The sequence below is a fragment of the Chionomys nivalis genome, chromosome 25 (assembly GCF_950005125.1).
Source record: "Chionomys nivalis chromosome 25, mChiNiv1.1, whole genome shotgun sequence".
In the NCBI taxonomy this organism is placed as follows: domain Eukaryota; kingdom Metazoa; phylum Chordata; class Mammalia; order Rodentia; family Cricetidae; genus Chionomys; species Chionomys nivalis.
Genome location: NC_080110.1, coordinates 28,257,094 through 28,279,408, shown reverse-complemented (window position 1 = coordinate 28,279,408; position 22,315 = coordinate 28,257,094). Strand labels below are relative to the sequence as shown.

The 22,315-nt window shown below is 46.8% G+C and overlaps 1 protein-coding gene across 2 annotated transcripts; it reads right to left on the bottom strand.

Annotated features, from left to right (window-relative positions):
• Positions 1-21: 21 nt before the first annotated feature.
• Rab5b (RAB5B, member RAS oncogene family) lies at positions 22-21,483 on the bottom strand. Of its 2 annotated transcripts, XM_057757806.1 has the most exons (7): positions 21,385-21,475; positions 14,268-14,405; positions 9,196-9,455; positions 6,158-6,309; positions 5,776-5,898; positions 4,549-4,642; positions 22-2,435 (listed from the first exon to the last, which is right to left on the bottom strand). In XM_057757806.1, exons 3-7 carry the CDS (start codon positions 9,356-9,358, stop codon positions 2,320-2,322), a joined length of 648 nt encoding a protein of 215 aa, XP_057613789.1. In that variant the 5' UTR covers positions 9,359-9,455; positions 14,268-14,405; positions 21,385-21,475; the 3' UTR covers positions 22-2,319. The 2 variants fall into 2 exon arrangements, with proteins under 2 accessions (XP_057613789.1, XP_057613790.1); XM_057757807.1 differs by lacking the exon at positions 14,268-14,405 and having other exon boundaries at positions 21,385-21,483.
• Between the last annotated feature and the right edge of the window lie 832 nt (positions 21,484-22,315).

Sequence of the window (22,315 nt, the reverse complement as noted above, 5' to 3'; positions counted from 1 at the left end):
ACAAAGCAAGAGTCCAGTGCACTTTCTTTTTTTCCTTTTTTACTTACATTAAATACATTGATAAATCAGCAGTTGCATTCTGTTACCACGATTGTTATGTTAGAAGGAGAGGGAAAGAAAGGCAAATGCTTTCCTAGGAAAAAAATAAAGGCAAAAAAAAAAAAAAAAAGATGACTCCTCCCCCCAAAAAATTGATCAAAAGAAAAAAGATAACAGGAGGGTGGGCAAAGAACAACAAGAACCCTCAAGCCCAACAGAGCTCAAATGAAGGCAGCAGACCTGGTAGGAGTAGATAGGGGGAGGCAGCAGCCAGGCCCGGGAGCTAAGGCCAACACTGTTCCTAAGAGAGGGAGGGAGGGAGGGAGGAGAAAAGCCCAGGGAATTGTTCTCCCAGCCCCTAGGCAATAAAACACCTTCACTCTTGTCCTGCAGAGACTGCAGAGAAGATTTAGCCACCCCAGAGCCTCCACATGGCACCTGGTGCTTTGGAGGACTCATGGGTTCTAGGAAAAGTTGGAGACTTATGTGTGTTTCAGGGCTGTGAGAACTAAGGCTGCCCTTGGAAAAGGAAGAGAATTGAAACCTAAGTGGAAGACCCTGAGCAGGGTCCTCGAGAATCTTGGCTTCATGGATTCCTCAGCTCTCAGGAACAAAAGGTAGTCTGTCAGCCAAGGGACAGAAAGGCCCTAACTCTAGGTTACTGTGGTCTTTCCTTTCTTCTGCAAATTTCCCAAAAATTCTGGCTAACACACAAAACAACTGAGTTCCCTCTTGCCTTGATGGCTTCCCACAGACATCCTAAAACACCTAAAGAAGGATGTAGAGGCCAGAGACTTCGGAAGGACCACGCCCTCTGATGACACAAGGCAGCTGTGAGGCACCTTCAGTTCTAGCTGCGCCTGTCATAGGACAAGTGGCCTCTGTGGCAGGAGCCTCTAGTGGTGCATGGATTAAGTAAGAGTGGGGGTGGGTGAAGGAGGAACTAACTCAAGATACTAAGAAAAAAGGGGCAACAGGGGACAGAACGGCCTGTACAGTGGGAATAAAGACTAAGTATTTACAGGGAAGTAGAAAAGACACGGTGAGATATAGCAAGGTGAATGTGAACCCTGGGAAGATAGACACTCCCTTTGCCTGACCCTTCTTCACTCCACTACCATGGCCCATGCTGTCTGAAGCCACTCCACAGCTGCTCAGAGGCATGAATCGGCCAGCGGAGGCTAGCAGTGGAGACTGGGCTCGAGTAGCTGCTACTGTTACTGTTTTCTATAGTGCCCCCAAACCTCATACATTGTACATTCCATTTAATTAAAAAGGTTGAAGGATAGGTAAATCAATCAAAACCCCCATAAAACATGTATGCTGACTGAACTACCATCAATTAAAGTGCAAACTGCAGGGGCATGGCGTCTGGGGCGAAGGCCATCTCAAGGCCAGGGTAGGGGAAATGCCTATGTATAAACCAGAGGATGGGTACCAGAAACTGGTACCTCCCCCAATTACTCACAGCAGAGCTAAGGGTGCAGGCAACCAGTGAAGATTCTTTGGAGCACTCGGAGGTCTAATCCCCACACTGGAGTGGGGGTGAGTGGGTGAGGGAGAACAACTTTGGGATGAGTTCCAGAGCCACAGATGACACTGCACCTCAACCTTTATCCAGTCAGCTGATTCAACTCCCATACGGTGCCTGCAGGCTTCCCTCCCTATCTCACTCCTACCTAGGAACACCCTCCACCAGTCCAACTGATGGGTGCTGCAGTGTCTCACAGACAAGAAACTCCTACCAGATAAATAAAACAAAACAAGTATTTCCTTACTCCTTCCTGCTCTGAGCCTTGCCGTCCCTGCAGGGCCCTTAATGTAACTAAAATTACACTGTCTCCCTTCTCAGTCCCTGGTTTACCTTTCATCATCTTGGGAAGAGGAGGAAACAGGATCAAGGACAGGGAGTGATGAGAGGAGGGAGAGGGAAGAGGCAGGAGACAAGTCTTCCCTGAGACACGGGAAGAACAGTGGGGGAGTAGCAATGAGGAGGCCACTGTCTTGCACCTAGAATACAAAGTGAAGAAAGTTTGTTTTGGAAGGAAGGTCCTGGGGAGATTTGACCCCCAAACCCCAGAGTAGGGCATAGTGGTGGCAACAGCTGCCTGGTGTTGGTTGCTGAAGCATTAAAAAGTGCCATGACAGAGCTGTCAGGTGCAGCCCTTGGGAGCCAGGGCTCAGTGTGCTGTTACCGTGGGGCTGTGTGCTGAGGGGTGGGGATGGAGGTTATGTCTTAGCTCTCGTGCTAACTCCACATGTGTTTGCTGCTAGCCACCCTCAGTTGCTACAACACTGGCTCTTGTTCTGCTGGGACTGCTCATGGAGATCCACGCCTCGACTCCGGCCTGCTGCACCCCCCAGATTCTGGGGTTCACTCTTTGGCAACTTCTTTGCTAAAAATAAGAGAATGGAACAAAGCATGGTAGATTTTACTCTCAGCTACTTCCCACCCTAAACAAAAAGACTACTGAGTAGGGGCAAAGTAAGATTAAACAATCACCCGAAGAGGGCGCAAGTACTTGCAGACCTCACTAACACAGGGGGAGCTAAGGCTGTCAGAGGATGGAAATTACTAGAGGAAATGAAGCTGTTTCTACAGCTGGAGATTTTCTTGCTTGATGGTGCTGGGGTATGAACCCACTGCTGTCTCTGACCTTGGCTTCTCTCGCTCTGTAGTCCAGACTAGCTTCACACTCTTGATCCTGTTTTAGCCTCCCAGATGGCAGGATTACAGGTGTACACCACACCACTTTTAATTTTTGGTTTCCTTCCTTCCTCCCCCCCCCCCCGCCCCCTAGACAGGGTTTCCCTGTAACTTTGGAGCCTGCCCTGTAACTAGCTCTTACAGACCAGAACGACCTTGAACTCAAAGATCCACCTGCCTCTGCCACCCAAGGGCTGGGACTAAAGGTGAGCGCCATCACCGCTGGCTTTGGTTTCTTTTTATTCTGTTTTAAACTATATGTATATATGTATGAGCAGGTGCCCTCAGAAGCCAGAGCTGTTGTACCCCCTGAAGTTTGAGTTACAGGTGGTTTTGGCCACCTGGTTTTGGTGCTTGCAAACCCACATCATTAAGAATACAAGAGCAAAGGCTGGAGAGATGGCTCAGAGGTTAAGAGCACTGGCTGCTCTTCCAGAGGTCCTGAGTTCAATTCCCAGCAACCACATGGTGGCTCATAACCATCTAGAATGAGATCTGGTGCCCTCTTCTGGCCTGCAGCATACATGCTGAGTTTGAGCCCAGCCTGGTCTACAGAACAAGTTCCAGGACAGGCTCCAAAGCTACAGAGAGAAACCCTGTCTCAAAAAAACAAAAACAAGCAAACAAACAAAAAACAACAAAAAACAGAGAATGTATTCTTAACCACTGAGCCATCTCTCTGACCCACTTTCTGTTTTTTTTTTTTTTTCTTTTCACTTTCTGTTTTTTAAGCAAGGTCTCATGTAGCCAGGTTGGCCTCAAACTTGCTAAACATCCAAGGATGCCCTTGATCCCTTGTCTCCATTTCCAAGAATTGTGATCATGGGTGTGCTTCACCCTGTCTTCACAAACAGCTTAGGCTGCAATCTTTCTGCTCCAGCCCACTGCCCCAAGTGAGACTGCGTGCATGCACTACCGTACCAGCTTGAAGGGTTTTGATTTACCTTTTCCCTCTCTCTCTCTCTCTCTCTCTTTTTTTTTTTTTTTTTTTTTTGGTTTTTTGAGACAGGGTTTCTCTGTGGTTTTGGAGCCTGTCCTGGAACTAGCTCTTGTAGACCAGGCTGGTCTCGAACTCAGCATGTATGCTGCAGGCCAGAAGAGGGCACCAGATCTCATTCTAGATGGTTATGAGCCTGCCTCTGCCTCCCAAGTGCTGGGATTAAAGGCGTGCACCACCACCGCCCGGCACTTTTTTTTGAGTCAGGGTTTTTCTGTGTAGCCCTGGCTTTCTTAGAACTTGCTCTGTAAACCAGGCTGGCTTTAAACTCATAGAGATCTGCCTACCTCTGCCTCCTGAGTGCTGGGATAGGCATGTACCACCACTGCCCGGATTTTCTTTTTTTCTTTTGAAGAAAGTTTAAACACATAGCTAACCCTGGCTAGCCTAGAATTGTTTTCTTTCTTTTTGTTTCCTGAGATAGGGTCTCTCTGGCTGTCCTGGAATTAATTACATAGGCCAGGCTGGCCTTGAACTCAGGTACACACCACCGTGCTAATCTCCAGCCCTGCACCTACAGTGATCTATACAACCTCCTATGAAGGACCCTACCACCGTGCTAATCTCCAACCCCGCACCTACAGTGATCTATACCACCTCCTATGAAGGACTCTACCACCGTGCTAATCTCCAACCCCGCACCTACAGTGATCTATACCACCTCCTATGAAGGACCCTACCACCGTGCTAATCTCCAACCCCGCACCTACAGTGATCTATACCACCTCCTAGCCTTGGTCTGGTTAAGGGCAGCTTTACGTATTAGACAAGAGAGACGGAAGACCTCGGGTCACTCTGCCCTTACCTATTGCCAGGAAGAGGTCATTCACGTTCATAGCAGTCTTAGCTGAAGTCTCCATAAATAATAAGCTGTTGTCATCTGCATATGCCTGAGCCTCCTAAAAGGACAAAAGTAGTATTGCTTTCTCATTCTCACGCAGCACTCTAGAGTGAGGGAATACTTTACATTTCTCCACTTAATGCCCTTTTCTACCAGTTGGCCCCAGCCCATAATATCATAATGATTTCCCTCAACATAAACCCACTAAGTTCAACAAAGAGATGTCAAGAACCTGTGTGTGTAGATAACGTTCAGATGTGTCCGCATGTATAGGTCAGAGGTTAACTTTGGACATGTTCCTCAATTGCTTTTCATCTTGTTTTTTCAGTTTACTGTTCCTATGCATGTAGTGCATGTGTGCATGTGTTTGTACATACAGGCCTGAATGCCATGCTGTACTAGTGGAGGTCAGAGTCAACAATGGAGTTGGTTCTCTCCTTCCACCTTCATGCGGATTCCAGGGATCGAATTGAGGCCTCCAGGCTTGCAACTTTACCTGATGGACTTCTTACCAGTTCCCACCTTATTATATTGTGTTTGGTTTTTGATACAGGGTTTCTCTGTGTAACAGCCTTGGTTGTCCTGGAACTTACTCTGTAGACCAGCCTCTGACTCAGACTCGGAGATCCGCCTGCCTGGTGTGCGCCGCCACCGCCCGGCTCTTTATTAGTGTTTAAGACAGCGTCTCTCACTGAACTAGAAACTGGCTGTTTCGGCTGGAGTAGCTACCAGCAAGCCCCTGTGAGATTCCTCTCCCCACATCCCCAGCACTGAGACTGCAGGCATGTGCTGCCTTACCAAGCCTTTTTCATGTGGGTTCTGGGATCCCCAAGTCCTCAGCTGGGCCACACAAGCACTGTACAACTGGAACCACCTCCCCAGTATAAGGAGTTCTCGTTATGGAGAAGGGTAAACTGATAGGAGTCTGTGGGTTATGGCATGTCAGTACCTCCTTACCGCAAATTTAACTGCTCCCTTCTTCCTGTTTTTACCCTGGTCACTACAAGTGAAATTTCCTTACCCCTCTGATCTGCAATCTTCTAACTCTTCTAAAATCTTCTGGCTGCCGTTATGGCCACAGTGTTGCTGTATTTAATGTGGTGCACAACTAGGAAGCGGAACAATGAGTGCCTCACGTGACTTTTCAAGAGTATGGTGTGTGTCAGGGAGGGGCTCTGTGGACCATCTTACTTCATACTCCACCATGCGCTTGTTGGCAAGGTCAGCTTTGTTCCCTGCCAAGGCAATAACAATGCTAGGGCTGGCTTGCCGCTGTAGTTCCTTTACCCATGTCTTTGCCCGGGCAAAAGTTTCCTAGGAAAACACGAAAGAGAACGGGCTGGAATGAGAGCTCATCCACAATCACCACCTTCAAAACCCTCTCTCGCTCACATCGCTGCCATTCACCGTCCCCCAGGTGCCCTTCCCGCTCACCCTCACCTCCTCTGCTGGAGTGCTTGGAAACATACTCAATACTTTTATTGTGCTATTTCAAGAACCTGTTTCTTCTCCCCCACCTAATTTAATTCGATAAGTAAGTCTTCTCAATAAACAATCTTTTCAGTCTACTTACCTGATTAGTAATATCATAAACCACAATTGCAGCCTGGGCACCCCTGTAGTACATGGGGGCTAGGCTGTGGTATCGCTCCTGCCCAGCCGTGTCCCAGATCTCAAACTTGACTGTTGTGTCATCTAGACACACAGACTGGGTAAGGAAGGCCGCTATGAAGAAGAAAATAAAGCAGCTGTAAGTGGGAGGATGGATGGGAAGACCCTACAGTTCCCACCCAGGTTCGTCAATTACAGGCCTCGTGTCCTCTGTGTGTGCGTGTACATTGGAACAGGACTAAGATGGCCTCTCAACATTTGTGGGCAAAGGCAGGAGTGCCAGGAGTTCAGGTTATACTGGGGTATTTAACAAGTGTGAGGTCAGTCTGGGCCCAGTGAGACCTTGTGTTTGTTTATTCATTGCAAGGGTCTCAGTGTGTAGAGCTGGCTCTTGGAACTGATTAAGGCTGGCCTTGAAGTCAAAGAGATTTTCCTGCTTCTGCTTCCTGAATGCTGGGATTAAATACAAACACAAAAGGGCTTTGCAGTAGAGAACACCGCTATTCTTCCAGAGGACCTGAGGTTCAATCCCAGCAACCACATGGCTCACAACTGTCTCTGACTCTAGTCCAAGGGATCTGATTCTCTTCTGTCTCCACTGACACTGCATGCACGTGGTATAGAGGTGAAACACTCATACACATAAAAATAAATCCTAAAAAAAGTTTTCTAGGGGGCTTGAGAGATGGCTCAGTGGTTAAGAGGCCTGCTCTTCCAAAGGTCCTGAGTTCAGTTCCCGGCAACCACATGGTGGCTCACAACCATCTGTAATGAGGTCTGGTTCCCTCTTCTGGCCTGCAGGCATACACACAGACAGAATATTGTATACATAATAAATAAATAAATATTTTTTAAAAAAAAAAGTTTTCTAGCTAAGAAATGGAGAATATGGCAAGCTGCGAGGGACAGAGAATATGTTTGGCACTTGCATTAGTCATCCATATTCTACCTTTCTTTTGTTGTTTATTTGTTTTTTGAGACAGGGTTTTTTCTGTAGCTCTGGCAGTCTTGGAACTCACTTTGTAGACCAGGCTGGTCTCAAACTCACAAAGATCTGCCTGCCTCTGCCTCCCGAGTGCTGGGATTAAAGACATGCACCATCGCTGCCCGGCTGGAAATTTTTCTTTTCTAAAATAGTTTACCACTTATTTGTGTGTCTATGACGGGTGTGTGCAGACACCTACATGAAGCAGAAGTGTGGGAGACCCCGGGCTGGAATTATAGGTGGGTGCAAGCTGCCTATCTGATGTGGACACTGGGGATTTGGATTTTCGAGACAGGGTTTCTCCGTAGCTTTTGGTTCCTGTCCTGGAACTAGCTCTTCTAGACCAGGCTGGCCTCGAACTCACAGAGATCCGCCTGCCTCTGCCTCCCGAGTGCTGGGATTACAGACGTATGCCACCACCGCCCAGCTCCAAGAATATTTTTTAGAAGGGGTTTTAATACAGATTTTGCAAGGTTACTAAGTAAGAGTGGTGGTGTTTAAGAGCATGTTGGGTTTATCAAAAGATTCATCTGATTACATATTTGATCACAAATTACTGTTCCAAAACAGAAAAATCAATTTTGATGGGATGGTACTGAGGCTGTGCATGCTGTAATCTTAGTCCTTCTTTGCAGTCAGGGTCTTGTTTGTAATGCAGATTGATCTGGAACTCACTCTATTTCAAGTGTTGAACTTGGATTCTCCCTGTTTAGCCTACCAGGGAGCTAAGATTACAGGCCTAAGTCTTTTGCTTTTAAAGGTTTTATTTTAAGCAGGCAAGTGGTCTTTAATCCCAGCACTTGGGAGGCAGAGGCAGGTGGATCTCTGTGAGTTCGAGACCAGCCTGGGTTACAAGAGCTAGTTCCAGGACAGGCTCCAAGGTTACACAGAGAAATCCTGCCTCAAAAAACAAAACAAACAAAATAAGGGTTTTATTTCAAATTATGTATATGTTTTTAAAATACCTATTTTTATAAATGACATGTATTGTGTGGGCAGTGCTAGTGTCAGAGAACTAGAGTGACCGGTGGTTGTGAGCCTCCTGAAAAGGCTTGTTCAGAACAAAACCTGGTCTGTTCCCAGTGTGTCTCTGCCCATCACGTGCTTCACCCCTCCCCCCCCCAGGCCAAGAAAAGTGTGTGCTTTTAACTTCTCAGTCACCTCTCAAGTCCCTGGTGTTTTTTTGACATAGGGTCTTGTTAGGTAGTCTAAGGCTAATTTGGAACTTGAAGCAGTCCCCCACCTTAGCTTCCAAAGTGTTCCCATGTCAGCCTACTCTATTTCTATCTCGTGACGTCACTCAATGGAACTTCACTGACATTAAGATGATACGGAAGAGCTGGGCAGTGGTGGTGCCGTGCACACCTTTAATCCCAGCATTTGGGAGGCAGAGGGAGGAGAATCTCTGTGAGTTCGAGGCCAGCCTGGTCTATAAAGAGAGTTATAGGACAGGACTACACAGGGAAACCTTGTCTAGAAATCTAGAAAAACCAACCAATCAACCAACTAAATAAATAAAAGAGAGCGAGAGAAAGGATAAGAAGGCAAGTAATATCACTGGCTTTGTCGTCTGGCAGCAACCTTCCTGGCTTGGGTCTCTTGAGAACTATGATTAGAGGCATTTGCTACCAGCCCCAGCTTTTATTTGCAATTTATTTATTTATTTTGAGACAGGGTCTCTTTACATAAGCTCCGACTATCGTGGAACTCACTATGTAGTCCAAATTGGCCTGAAACACACACAGATCTGCTTACTTCTGCCTCCTGAGTGCTGGGATTAAAGGCATCTGCCACCATGCTTGGCCTAATTTTTTTTTTTCAATTGTCACAGGGCTTCATGTAAGCCAGGCTGGCCTCAAACTCTAGACTGCTAAGGATCATCTTGAATACCTAATCTTTCTACAGGGTTTTCATTTCTGAGATTCCCAAATGGTACTGAGAGCCAATTCCCCACAATCAAGTCCTAACGGTCCTTTCAAGCCCCACTAAGTACTGAACCTTCGTTAGACACTCACCTCCAATGGTACTTTCCTGGTACTCATGGAACTGCCCTTTGACAAAGCGTAACACCAAGCTAGATTTCCCCACTGCAGACTCTCCCAGCAGGACCAGTTTGAACTGGCATATTTTGCTGGCCTGGGGCTGCCCATTGGGCCTGGCTGTACTTCTGCTAGTCATATCCAGGTTGTCCAAGCAGGAAAGGGTAGAGGGAGGGGGATGCCACAGAGCGGCAAAGGGGGGAGGGGAAGGGGAGGGACTTCAGGCTTCAACAGTCCTGTAAGGAAAAAAGTAAAATTAGACACAGGATCATTTAAACTGCAGTCACTTCTTTTCCCCTTAGCATTGTTTGTTTGTTTTTGTTTTTGTCGAGACAGGGTTTCTCTGTGTAGCCCACCTGTCCTAGAATTCACTCTTGTAGACCAGGCTGGCCTCGAACTCACAGAGATCCACCTGCCTCTGCCTCCTGAGTGCTGGGATTAAAAGTGTGCACCAGTACTGCCCAGCTTTTTTGTTTTGTTTTATGAAATGGTCTAAAAACTTTGGCCTATAGCCCAGGTGGGTTTGAACTGGTGACAATTTTCCTGTCTCTGTCTCCCAAGCACTGGGGATAGAGGCAGGAGCTACCACACTCAACAGGGTTTCTCTGACAGTATCTAGACAGCTCAGGGCAACTTTCTAATCCTTCTGCCTTTACCCCCTTTAAGTGCGAGATTTGCAGGCCCACATGCTCCCCATGCCAGCTTACTTTGGTTTTCTGATATAGGCTCCACTGCACAGCCTTGGCTGGCCTGGAACTCACTATGTAAACCAGGCTGGCCCTGACATTACTGTGATCTCCCTACCTCTGTCTCTGAGTGTTGTGATCACAGGTGTGTGAAGTCACTTCATTTCCTTGTTCCTATAGCTTAGCTCTGGTTGCACTTCTGATAAGGTCCTCCACAGCTGACATTCAGTGGTAGGTGTGGGAGACGGAGATCTGGAATCCAGGCATTCAGGGCGCTGAGGCAGGAGCATCAGCAGCAGGCCAGCCCCACACCCCACTATCATCATCATACAAAGAACTGCATCTGCAATCAAGACTGCTCTACCTGAGTGTGACTGGCAAGGGAGCCAGAATGGCCACGGAAGAGTTTTTAATTCCCTAACCATGTCTTCAGATATTTTTCTGAGTCACAGTAAATCCATCAAACTTTAGTTGGCCTGTCCAACCACAGGTACACCAGACACGCAGTATGCCACGGGTTTTCGCCTGTTCGACCGCAGGTACACCAGACATGCAGTATACCACGGGTTTTCGCCTGTTCAACCACAGGCACACCAGACACACAATATGCCACAGGTTTTTCACCTGTCCAACCACAAGTACACTAGATACCCAGTATGCCATGGGTTTTCACTTGCCCAATCACAGGTACACCAGACACCCAGTATGCCATGGGTTTTTGGCCTGTCCAACCACAGGTACACTAGTCACCCAATATGCCATGGGTCCCCCCCCCACCCCGTCCCAAGACAGAGTTTCTCTGTGCAACAGCCCGAAGCTGTCCTGGAACTAGCTCTGTAGACCAGGCTAGCTTTGAACTCACAGAGGTACGCTTGCCTCTGCCTCCCAAGTGCTGGGATTAAAGGCGTGCGCCACCCCCATCCGGTTCTGGGGATTTTCACAAGCTGGACAAGTATTTCACTATTGTGGTATATCCCCAGTTTAGTTTTCTTAGATGGGATCTCACTACATAGTTAGTGTGGTGCTTATTATGTAGCCTAGGCTAACCTCCATCTATGGGACTTCAGGTGTGGACCACCATACCTTGATTTTTTTTTTTTTAGTAACTTGATTATATACATATAGATTTAATATTTACACATATATTAATTATTATTATATTCTTGCAAAGCATCCAAGATATGAAAGAGATACATACAAATCAAGGGGAAAAGGCAAAAATGAAATAATGCAGAGGGTTGAAAGAGTAATCTACGGGAATGACAAGTACTAATCCTGATACACAGTATTATTAACATTTTTAAATCGACAGGCATAGTGACACACACCTTTAATCCCAGTGCCCGGGAGACAGAGGCAGGCGGATCTGTGAGTTTGAGGCCAGCCTGGTCTACAAATAAGAGTTCCAATACAGCCAGAGCTGTTACACACAGAAACCCTGTCTCGAAACGCCAAAGAAAGCTTCCAAATCAGTTATTTTGTGTATGTGCTGTGTGGCGGTCAGGAGACAATTTACATGATTATTTCTCTCCTTCTACCACATGGGTTCAGGGACTGAACTCAGGCTGCCTGGCTTTGAACAGTGTCTTTACCTGCTAAGCCTCTTGTTACCCTCCTTACCCCCACTCTTTAGAGACTCACACTTTGGATGGATGCAGTGTTGCACATTTGGGAGCAGAGGCAGGTGGCTGAGTCTGAGGCCAGCCTAGTCTACACAGCAAGTTCCAAATTAGTCTGGCTTTCACATGTGTGTGTGTGTGCACACCTATACACATGTACACACATAAACACACAGCACACACAATTAACTGTCCCAAGAAATCTGAAAATGATTACTGCAAATCAGAATTAGTTTGCTTCTTAAACATCTGTGCAGTCTTTCTCAAACTGGGGGCTGTACACCAATAGAGATATATCCACAGCAATGTCTAGGTGACATATCCCTCAACACACACACACACCAGGGAAAAGTTCCCAGTTATTTCCTCATACTTATCTATTTAAAAGTATATGATCCAAAGGGAAGAACATTAAGCCTCAATGTTACCTTTTTAAATATGAAAACACGAGCACTAAGACAGGTGAGATGCACACTAAGCCACAGTCAGATGCATCACTCTGGCCCCGGGAGACAGCTGGAGCATGGAGGAGAGCAGGGAGAGCCCTAAGAATGCTGGGTTGCAGAGCCTTATTATCCCAGAGACTGAAGTCAAGCAATAGCTCACTTAGAAACAGGTCAGCAAACTTTCTTGCTCCTAAGCAACCTTGGGTTGTTGGAAATGAATAACTATGGAGTTAGAAAAGACTACCCCTCACTTCAATAGGTGACCTCAGCCATCTGTTCGTTTTTGCTCTTCACTGTAACTGATGGGCAACCCAAACTATAAACCATCATTAATCTCATCATGATTATAAAATCACCATTTTAAAATGCAATAACTAGACTCAAATATCAGAGGTATAGAACTGAAATGGATACGTAGGATTCAAGTTCAGCATGGTCACACATGCCTATAATCCTAGGATTTGGGAGTCTGAGGCAAGAGAATGAGACTGAAGCTCGCCTAGACTACACAATGAGACCCTGTGTAATGGGGAGATGGCTAAGCAGCTAACACTGGTTGTTCTTCCAGAGGACCCAGGTTTGATTCCCAGCATCTACGCTGTGGCTCTGTAACTCCAATCCTAGGGAAACCAACACCCTCCTGCCTCTGAGGGCACTGTACACACGGGGTACAAAGACATGCAGACAGAATACCCAAGAAATATAGTCAAAAATAAAGGTTAAAATTTTTTAAATTAAAAAAACAAACAGCTGGGCAGAGTGGTACATGCCTTTAATCCCAGCACTTAGAAGGCAGAAGCAGGTGGATCTCTGTGAGTTAGAGGCCAGCCTGGTCTACAGGGCAAGTGCCAGGACAGGTTCCAAAGCTACACAGAGAAACCCTGTCTCGAAAAGCCAGAAACAAAACAACAAATAACAACAATAAAAACCGAAAGCTAAAACCAAACATTTGGGGCTGGAGAAGTGGCTCAGCTGATCTTCAAGAGGATTCAAGTTCAGTTCTTAGCACCCATGTTGGGTGGTTCATAACTACCTGTAACTCCAATTTCAGGTGATCCAATGCCCCTATCCTCCATGGGAACCTGCACTAAACTAAACACACACACACACACACATAAACTAAAAAAATATATTTTTAAAAATTCAATTGATTTCCTTTTCTTTCTTTAGTTGTTTGTTTTTTAAAGTAAGGCCCTAATGTAGCCCAGGCTGGAACTCATAATCCTCTGTTTTCTCAAGTGCAAGGACTCTAGATGGGGCACCAGGCCCCATCATCAATTCAACTGATTGCTTATTCTGCTAATTTTTGTTTTTTTAAAAAGGTCTCATTATAGCCTCAGATGGGCTGAAACTCGCTTGTACACCATGCTAGCCTCAAACTCAGATCCCAGTATCTCTGTGTCCCATCCCACATGTGTGAGCCCCTCCCCTGCACTCCAGCGATGGAGTTAAAGGTGTGCACCACAGGTGTGAGCCCCTCCCCTGCACTCCAGCGATGGAGTTAAAGGTGTGCACCACAGGTGTGAGCCCCTCCCCTGCACTCCAGTGATGGAGTTAAAGGTGTGCACCACAGGTGTGAGCCCCTCCCCTGCACTCCAGTGATGGAGTTAAAGGTGTGCACCACATGCACCTCCACACCTGGCTTTTTTTTGTGTGTGTGTGTTTCAGTGTTTTGCCTCCATGTATGTATACCGTACGTATTCCTAGTGCCTCAGAACTGGAATTATAGAGCTGTGAGCTTGGAACTGAACCTGGGTCCTCTGCTAGGAACTGCTGAGCTGTCTTCCCTATTTTGAGTGGGCATCTTATTATGTAGCCCAAATTGCCCTGCCTCACGCTGCACCACCATTCCCAGTTTTTTGTTTTTTCTAGAGTTGACAATGGGAAAATGATCCACTTAAAGGCAAAGAAAAAAAGTGAGTGCTTTGGCTGTAACAAGTCATCCACCAACGTCCATCCTTCTTCACAGTTAAAAGTGAGGAGTCCCTCTTAAAGAACAAGTCCTGGGGGCATTGCCTGCTCTTCCAAAGGTCCTGAGTTCAATTCCCAGCAACCTCATGGTGGCTCACAACCATCTGTCATGAGGTCTAGTGCCCTCTTCTGGCCTGCAGTCATATACACAGACAGAATATTGTATACATAATAAATAAATATTAAAAAAAAAAAAAAAAAAAAGTCCTGGAGAGGACTGTTCAGTCAAGGTGTGAGGCGCCGCCTGCTAGGACCTCCAAACAAGCTCTCAAGGTCTCAAGGCAAAAAGTAAACCAAAGCACAGCAGCAGGTGTTATCTTTATCACCTTCAAGCCTGAGGCCAGTCCTCCCTTTCACTTTCAGTGCAGCTGAGCAGGGCCTCCTGGGTCAAGCAGTTAATCCCAGCACTCGTGGTGCTATGAAGAGTTCAAGGCCATTTTGGGCCACAGTGGAGTGAAGTATGTCTAAAACAAAACAAAACAAAAAAGGTGAGGGTAGTGGTGCCTAGCTATAATCCCAACACTCCGGAGGCAGAGGCAAGAGGACCACCCTCAGAAATTTAAAGTCAGGTACGGTGTTGGTGGCACCCACCTTTAATTCCAGCACCGGTGAGGCAGAGTCAGGAGGATCTCTATAAGTTCTAGGCTAGCCAAGGTTACATAGTGAGACCTTATCTGAAAAAATAAAAAATAAAAATTGACTGTCAACCTGGTCTACTGAGTCCTAGCCCAGCCCAGTCAGTTACATGGAAAGATCAAAAAGAAGGAGCAGCTCCACAGGAACGGCCTATGAAATGTCCCTAAACTTGGGAGGACTGAGCTCGCTCCACAGGTCAGCCACTGCAAAGTGTGCACAACAGGAAAGGTTTCTTAGCCTTGCTGTCCTTAGAGCAAGACTGCACTCCTCAGGCCCCCTCTGACTTGCTTCAACTCAGTGTAATCACACTAAGTCTGTGTAAAACTTCTAGAGGTCTATCATCCACCAGGAAACAAGAGTTCCCAGTACATGGCCGCCATACTCTGCTCAGTCCAAAATACTAACCCTGTAAGGTCAGTCACGCAGGTCAGAGCCAATCCATACATCAGATAGCCCATCTCCACTTTACAAGTAAGGAGATTGAGGCTCATAAAATTAGTCAATTTATCAGGTATTAAGTATAGCCAGCCAGGCTGGGGAGCAGTGGCTCACATCTTTAATCATAGCATTCAGGAAGCAGAAGCAGACAGAACTCTGTGAGTCTGTGACCAGCCTGATCTACAAACTGAGTTCCAGGGCAGCCAGAGCTGTTATAAAGAGAAACCATCTCAAGACAGGTAGTGGTGGCACATGCCTTTAATGACAGCAGGCAGATCTCTGTGAGTTTGAGGCCAATCTGGTCTACAGTCTACAAGAGTTAGTTCTAGGACAGGCTCCAAAGACAGAGATCCTGTCTTGAAAAATAAAACCAGGGCTGGAGAGATGGCTCAGCAGTTAAGAGCATTGCCTGCTCTTCCAGAGGTCCTGAGTTCAATTCCCAGCAACCACATGGTGGCTCACAACCATCTGAAATGAGATCTGATGCCCTCTTCTGGCCTGCAGGCAGACACACAGACAGAATATTGTATATATAATAAATATGTAAAAAAAAAAACAAAACAGAGAGAGACCATCTCTAAACTCTAAATAAGTATAGCAGCTATACAGTATTCTTGTTTCCTTTATACCACTGCACTTTTTCCTTCCTTTTTTTTCTTTCTTAGTTTTTCTTTTTTTCTGAGATAATGTTTGCCCGTGGCTGTGTATCCTAGGATGGTCTTCAATTCATAGCCCAGTAGCGGTGGCACCTGCCTTTAACTCCAGCACTCAGGAGGCAGAGGCAGGCAGAACTCATCTCTGAGTTTGAAGTCAGTCCGGTCGACAGAGTAGGACAGCCAGGGCTACAGAGAAACCCTGTCTGGAAGAACACCAGCAAAACACCCCTGGGTCTCTGCCTTCCATGTGTCGGGATACAGAGATGTGCCGCCACACTCAGCCTCCTCCACTGTATTTTGTTTTAAACATTTTTGGAGATAAGACAGTCTTATTCTTGTGATCATCCTGTCCCAGCTGCCCAGATGCTGGGATTATAGATGCAAATCACCTACCCAGTTCTACTGAACTTTCTGTTGTTGTTGTTGAAGACAGGGTTTCTCTTTGGCTGACCTGGAAATCACTTTGTAGAACCAGCTGGCTTCAAACTTGACTTGTTTGCCTATGCCTCCCAAGTGCTGGGATTAAAGTCACCTCCACACCAGCCTCTACTGTACCTGTACGCATGCATGCATATGGTGACAGAGGACAATCTGAGATGTCTCTCCAGCACTGTCCATTTGGCTTTTTGAAACAGGGTTTCTCACTGGCTTACCAATTAGGCTAGGCTGGATGGACAGACAGTGAGCCTCAGGAACCTGCCTATCTCTATACCTCTCTAGTGCTGGGATTACAACTGTATACCAGTTTTGTTTTTGTTTTTACATGGGTGTTAGGGACCAAAATCAAGTCTTCAAAAGCATGCTTCCCACTGAGCTATCTCCCCAATGCCTCCACTGTACTTCTCAAGGAATCAGGAAATGCGTAACTTTGGAGAGGGTACCAAAATACAAATATTAGTGTACACTGGATAGAGCTTCTGCCTCAATTCAGCTTCAGGAAGTACTGGCTTTGGAACTCAAAACAAGTTAGGAAAGCAGGCTTTCCCTAGGATCTGGTCTCACACTGTTCCTATAGGGCGAGAACTACTCCTGTGTTATTGGGTCTTGACCAAGCCCTGCCTGGATCACCTGGAGAGCTGGTGATCTCTGGGGTCAGTGTGAGCTTTTCTAAAGGAAGATGGAACAGAAGCCAACAGATACCCTCATTTCTCTTCCAACTTGGTTCAGACCCAAATCACCAAAATCTTGAGCTGAGATTTGCACTACTTAGCTGAGCTCTTTAATTCTGTTGGGTCAACATTATCCAGTGAGTCACTGCTCAAGAGTTCTACCTCCTCCAGCCTCCCCCTTGTACTTCTCCAAAAGGTAAAAAACATGCTTATCGCTTATCAGCATGGTAGTACTAACTCCCTATTATTGACCTGGGAAAGACTGGAATGCCATTCCTTAATTTGTCTGCCTAGCAAACACCTAACTTACAGGGTTGAGTATAAATGTCACCGGTGACACTGTGTAATTATCTTCTGACTACAGCAAAATTCATCATTGCTCTAGAGTCCCAAGGAAAAGCTATGAGCTGGGCAGTGGTGGTGCACACCTTTAATCCCAGCATTCAGAAGGCAGAGGCAGTGAATCTCTGTGAGTTTGAGGCCAGCATGGTCCACAAAGTGAGTTCTAGGGGAGAGTAACAAGACTGTTTCTCTGTTACACAGAAAAACCCTGTCTTAAAAAACCAAAAAAGAAAGAAGAGCCGGGCGGTGGTGGCACACGCCTTTAATCCCAGCACTCGGGAGGCAGAGGCAGGCGGATCTCTGTGAGTTCGAGACCAGCCTGGTCTACAAGAGCTAGTTCCAGGACAGGCTCCAAAGCCACAGAGAAACCCTGTCTCGAAAAAAAAAAAAAAAAAAAAAAAAAAAGAGAAGAAAAGCTAATTTAGACCAAGACTGAGGGGCTGGAGAGAAGGCTAAGCATTAGTAGCACCACTGCCTCTTACAGAACTTGGGTTATTACAACTATAACTCCAATTATAAGGGATATAAGCTGTTTTGTCCTTCAGAGGCACCAGGTAGGCTTGTAGTAAACACACATACCCGTAGGTAAAACACCCATACACATAAAATAAAAATATGTGAATTTCTAAAAAAGTTAGGCTTCCCTAGGCAGTAAATTCAAAACCAGTGTGGGCAACTTATCTCAAAACAAAAAGTTTAAAAATTTTTAAGTAAGTAAAGCCAAGAGCTGGAAATATAGCTCAGTGGTACAGAATGGTTAACATGCTGTATTTTACTATACTAACTCTTTACTGTACAAACACATAAACACATGTGTACATATGGTAATATAGCATGTACACATTATAAATATGTATCTAATAATATATTTACACATATTTTTAAAAGGAAGATAAAAATTGTCTTTCATTAAAAATCTTTTAAGCATTTGTTGTGTGTGTGTGTGCTTGAATGTCACAGGACATCTGTGGAGGTCAGAGGACCTTCTGGGAGTTGCGTGTTCTCCTTCCATAGCGTGAGTCCTGGGACAAATGCCTTTTCTTGTGGGGCTACCTCCCAGCCAGCAATACTACATTTCCATCACATCGAGTTACATCCATTTTCTCTGCTAAACCACTGACTTCTCAAAAAGTCGGATTTAAAAAAAATTATGTCACCATAAATCTTCAGAGCAGTAGTAGTTGTTCATAAGTACTCCTGAAATCAAGGGCAAAGTGACCCTTCCCAGCCCTCAGTGCCGCCCGAGGAGACCGCAGCTCAGCTTAGGGACTGCGGGCAGGCTTCAGAAACAGTGCTCTTCTTAGGAGAGGAACCCACCTGCAAGGGGTACTGCTGTGATTCTTATGGGCTAACTGCTTTTCCTGTCTCCCAGGCCTAATCGTGCCCAGTGTGTCTCTATAACACTGAAGCAACTCCTAGTGCCTAAAAATAAAGCTCTCTCCGTTTTTGTTTTTTTTTTGTTTTTGTTTTTTTTTTTTAAGTTTTGAGTCAGTATACCTGTGTTTATCCGTGGCCCTCAGAAACAAATTTAGGAACAAAAGTCATACCACCATACAGCCATGTACCCACAACCCTTAAACAAAAACTACATTCTAGCCCAGAAATCAACCTTTCCCGTCTGGGAGACTCTTTTTCACTTCAGTTACTGTTCAGTGAATGGCTGAATCTTTCCTGAGATATTCCCGTGAGGTAGGGTATCATGTGCGGCTTCAGAGCGCCCTCCCTCCCAGATGACCACGGCACTCCCTTACTGTTCACTGCTCCACGCTGCAGTTACATTTGGCTTCACGCATACGAGGCATCTACACCAGACCCCTTCCCACCCGAAATGCCTTAGGATTTGGAAGCAAGCAAATTTCTATCAACACACACAGACAAGGAAACCACAAAGGAGTAATCTCTGTGCTAAAGCAAAGTAAGAGAAGATACAGGACATGATTTCAGGGACAACAAGAAAAAGCCCTCGTCTCTAAACACACTGTTTGGACCCTTGACCAAAACCATCACCATCCCTCTGAGACCAGGGAGAGGAAGCCCAGTGCTGTGACCACGTGAGGGGTTCAGCTCTCACAAGAGCAGAGATGCTAGTAACCGTCCCCAACAAAGCTCTTCCCACAAATGTTGCTTTCCTGGCCATAAAAAAGTGTTGCTCATGTATCTGGGCAGTTTTCAGGCCACCCAGTGCACAACTGTGCAGGCACTGAAGAAGGCAAATGATACCTCAGAGGACAACTCTACGCTTGTTCTGAATTTGATAGAAGACAAGATGAGCTGCAGAAGAAACACAATAAATAGAGTTATCATCCAAGAGGAAAATACTGTGCAAAGAATGAGAGAAGAGAATTTAGGGAGAACATGAAGTACATCGCTCAATAGGAAGATCAGTCTTATTTAATATCTCTCACTGCCCTCAATGAAATAAGCTACGTGCGCAAAGATTCAGATTTTGCATATTTCTGTACAGCTTAAACATTTTGAAATATGTATATATTACTTTGGTAGTTAAGAAATGTAGTGATACAACCTAGAGAGATGGCTCAGTGGTTAAGGGCACTGGCTGCTCTTGCAGAGAACCTGCAAACTCAGTTCCCAGCACTCACATGGCAGCTCACAGTTGTCCATAACTCAGTTCCAGGGGATCCAATACCTTTTCTGACCTCTGAGAACTCCTGCACGCATGTGGTGCTCATACACACTCCGGTACAAATACATACACATAAAATTAAATTTCTCTCTCGATACACACACACACATACATATATATGCAGGTGTATGTGTATATATGTGCGCGCGTGTGTGCACGCGCGCACACACACACAAAGATGTGAGTGATAAATAGCATTAGTATAGGAAGGAAAGAGGAAGTAGGACCCTAAGGAGAAACCAACAGGGTCCGATGATATATGGAAAACTGACAGGTTGGTAGACCCCTCCCTCCTCTCTCTCTCTACACACACACACACACACACACACGTAATAAATTTTAAAGTCATCTTCATTCTCTATAATCCTTTCCTAACTACCTCAGGGTTTGACCTCACTAATTAATCACACAACAGTTCCTCCTGAAGAGGTGGACAAAGGAAAAGCTCTGGTGCCAACTTTCTGGGAGGGAGCTTCTCAACTCTTCCCCCAAATCCCCTTACGGATATCACCTCACAGTTCCAGGCCTGGAGACCTCCATTAACTGTCTAGAAAATGCCCAAGCATTTCACAGAAACTTCAAAGAAGTTTCAACAAACATGGTCCATTTTTCTAGTGCCTGGGGATCCCTAAACCCCTTTCCACGCAGATGAGAGTCCCCGATTCTAGGTCAAAGTTGAGAGCAGTCATCACAGACCACATTCTGAAGTGGGAAAGACTGGGCAAAGCACCCCCAGATTCTTAGCTCTTTCACAGTACATGCGATAGGAAAAACCAACCTAACAAACCAAAAAGACAGCAGATGCAGTAAAGACCAGCCTATGAGGCCAGGGCAAACCAAAGTTGGGGGGGAGGTGAACCTGGAGCTACTAGGAGCCAAGGAGAACAGGATTTTACCTGTCTTCATCCCTATTCCTGAAGTACCCCCAAACTTCAAATCATCACTCTAAACGCTAAAAGAACAAGATTCAGGGCCTCTCCTCACCATCATTCCAGAAGTTCCCATAACTGATACCAGGCCCTGCTTCTACTTCCTTACTTTGCCATTCTAGCTCAGTAATGCATTCTTCATTTACTGACAATCTTCCTTCACTGCGACCGGATCCCTCTCGGCAACACCGGAGCCGCTCAGTTCCTTTTTCAACAGCCACTTTTCCTGAAAAGATCGCCTCTCGCTCAGCTAAGAAGCCCCGACCCCGGCCGCCTCTGGGGACCCAGCCTCAGCTACCCTCGGGGCTGGGCGTAGCACTGACCCCTCCACACCTCCTGCCAAATGGGCTTCCCCTCCCTGGCTGCCGGGTCCCCGACCCAGTTCCTTCCTCCACACCGCGGAGCTCAGAGTACCAAGGCCGGCCCTGCTCCTCCCCGGCTCCGGTCTCTACGCCCGTCCCCGCGAGCGGCCGCAGCCAGAAGCCAGCCGCCTCCCCGAGCGGAGGCTCGGCTCCAGCCCTGCCGATCACCTCCTCAGCGCCCCCCCCAGGCCTGCCGGGGCGGCCCCTGCTGCCCTCTCCAGGGGCCTGGCTAGCCCTGGCCCAGGCCCGAGCCGCCTCTGCCGCCGGCCAGGCTGCGCTCTCTCCGGACCTCCGCCTCTGCCCTTGTGGGCTCCATCAGCTCGGTACCTGGAGCTCCGTCTCCCCGGTCGGGCCCGAGCCTGTGTGGAACAGACAAACAGCGGCTGCTCAACCAAACCTCCTGTCCCCTTCTCCTCCTCCTCCTCCTCCTCCTCCTCGCCGGGCGAGGGTTCCAGCCAATCACAACACCGCCCGCCTCCTGGGGAAGGTGGACTATATGCGCGCCCATCCGCCAATCTTCTGGAGAAAGGCGGGCTTTGGGGGCTGTCACCAACCAGTACAGCGAGAGACTTGACTGGCGGGGCCGCAGGCCAATAGCTAGGCGAGAAGCCCTGAAGATGGACGGGATGAGGAACCATTAAAGAGAGGGATCCTGAGAAAGAGGGCAGTGCAGCATTGACAGGCATCTGTGCCAGCCAATAAGACCTCGACACCCGTGACACCCCTCCCCCGCCTTTTGACTCGTAAACATCTAATCAGGTGAGTGAAGGAGGCGGGTCAGAAGGAAATCTTAACCAGTGCCTGGGAACTTCCGAATTTGAGTGACAGGCAAAGCGAGCGCGAAAGAAGCCCTAGGAAGCTTTCGGCCGGGCGTGGTTTCGCACGCAGTCGAATCCCAGTTTTGCGAGGTGGAGGCAGGATGAGGAGTTCTAGGTCATCCTACTTCACCTAGGGAGTCTAAGGCTAGCCTGGGCTTCTTGAGACAAGGTCTCAGTTTAAGAGAAAGAGAGAGAGAGAAAAAACAAAAAACGAAAAAAACCAAAAACGAAAAAAAACCCAAAAAACTGGCCTTAGTGGCCCATGCCTTTAACTCTAGCAGTTTTCATGAGTTCCAGACTAGCCTGGTCTACACAGTGAGTTCAAAACTACATAGTGAGACTGTGTCTAAATAACAAGAGACCGGTTTTAACCTCTCCTTCCCTCGGCCTGGACTTGGGCGGGGCTTATCCCAGTGTCCCGCCTTCTGTGTCAGTTGAGA

Bases quoted from the DNA above. Each gene is read 5' to 3' on its own strand.
- Rab5b (XM_057757807.1), bottom strand. From the start codon at position 9,358: ATGACTAGCAGAAGTACAGCCAGGCCCAATGGGCAGCCCCAGGCCAGC. The intron at 5,899-6,157 runs GTAAGTAGACTG...GTGTTTTCCTAG, and splicing joins TTTATGATATTACTAATCAG to GAAACTTTTGCCCGGGCAAA. The intron at 2,436-4,548 runs GTAAGGGCAGAG...TCTTATTTTTAG, and splicing joins TGACCTCTTCCTGGCAATAG to CAAAGAAGTTGCCAAAGAGT.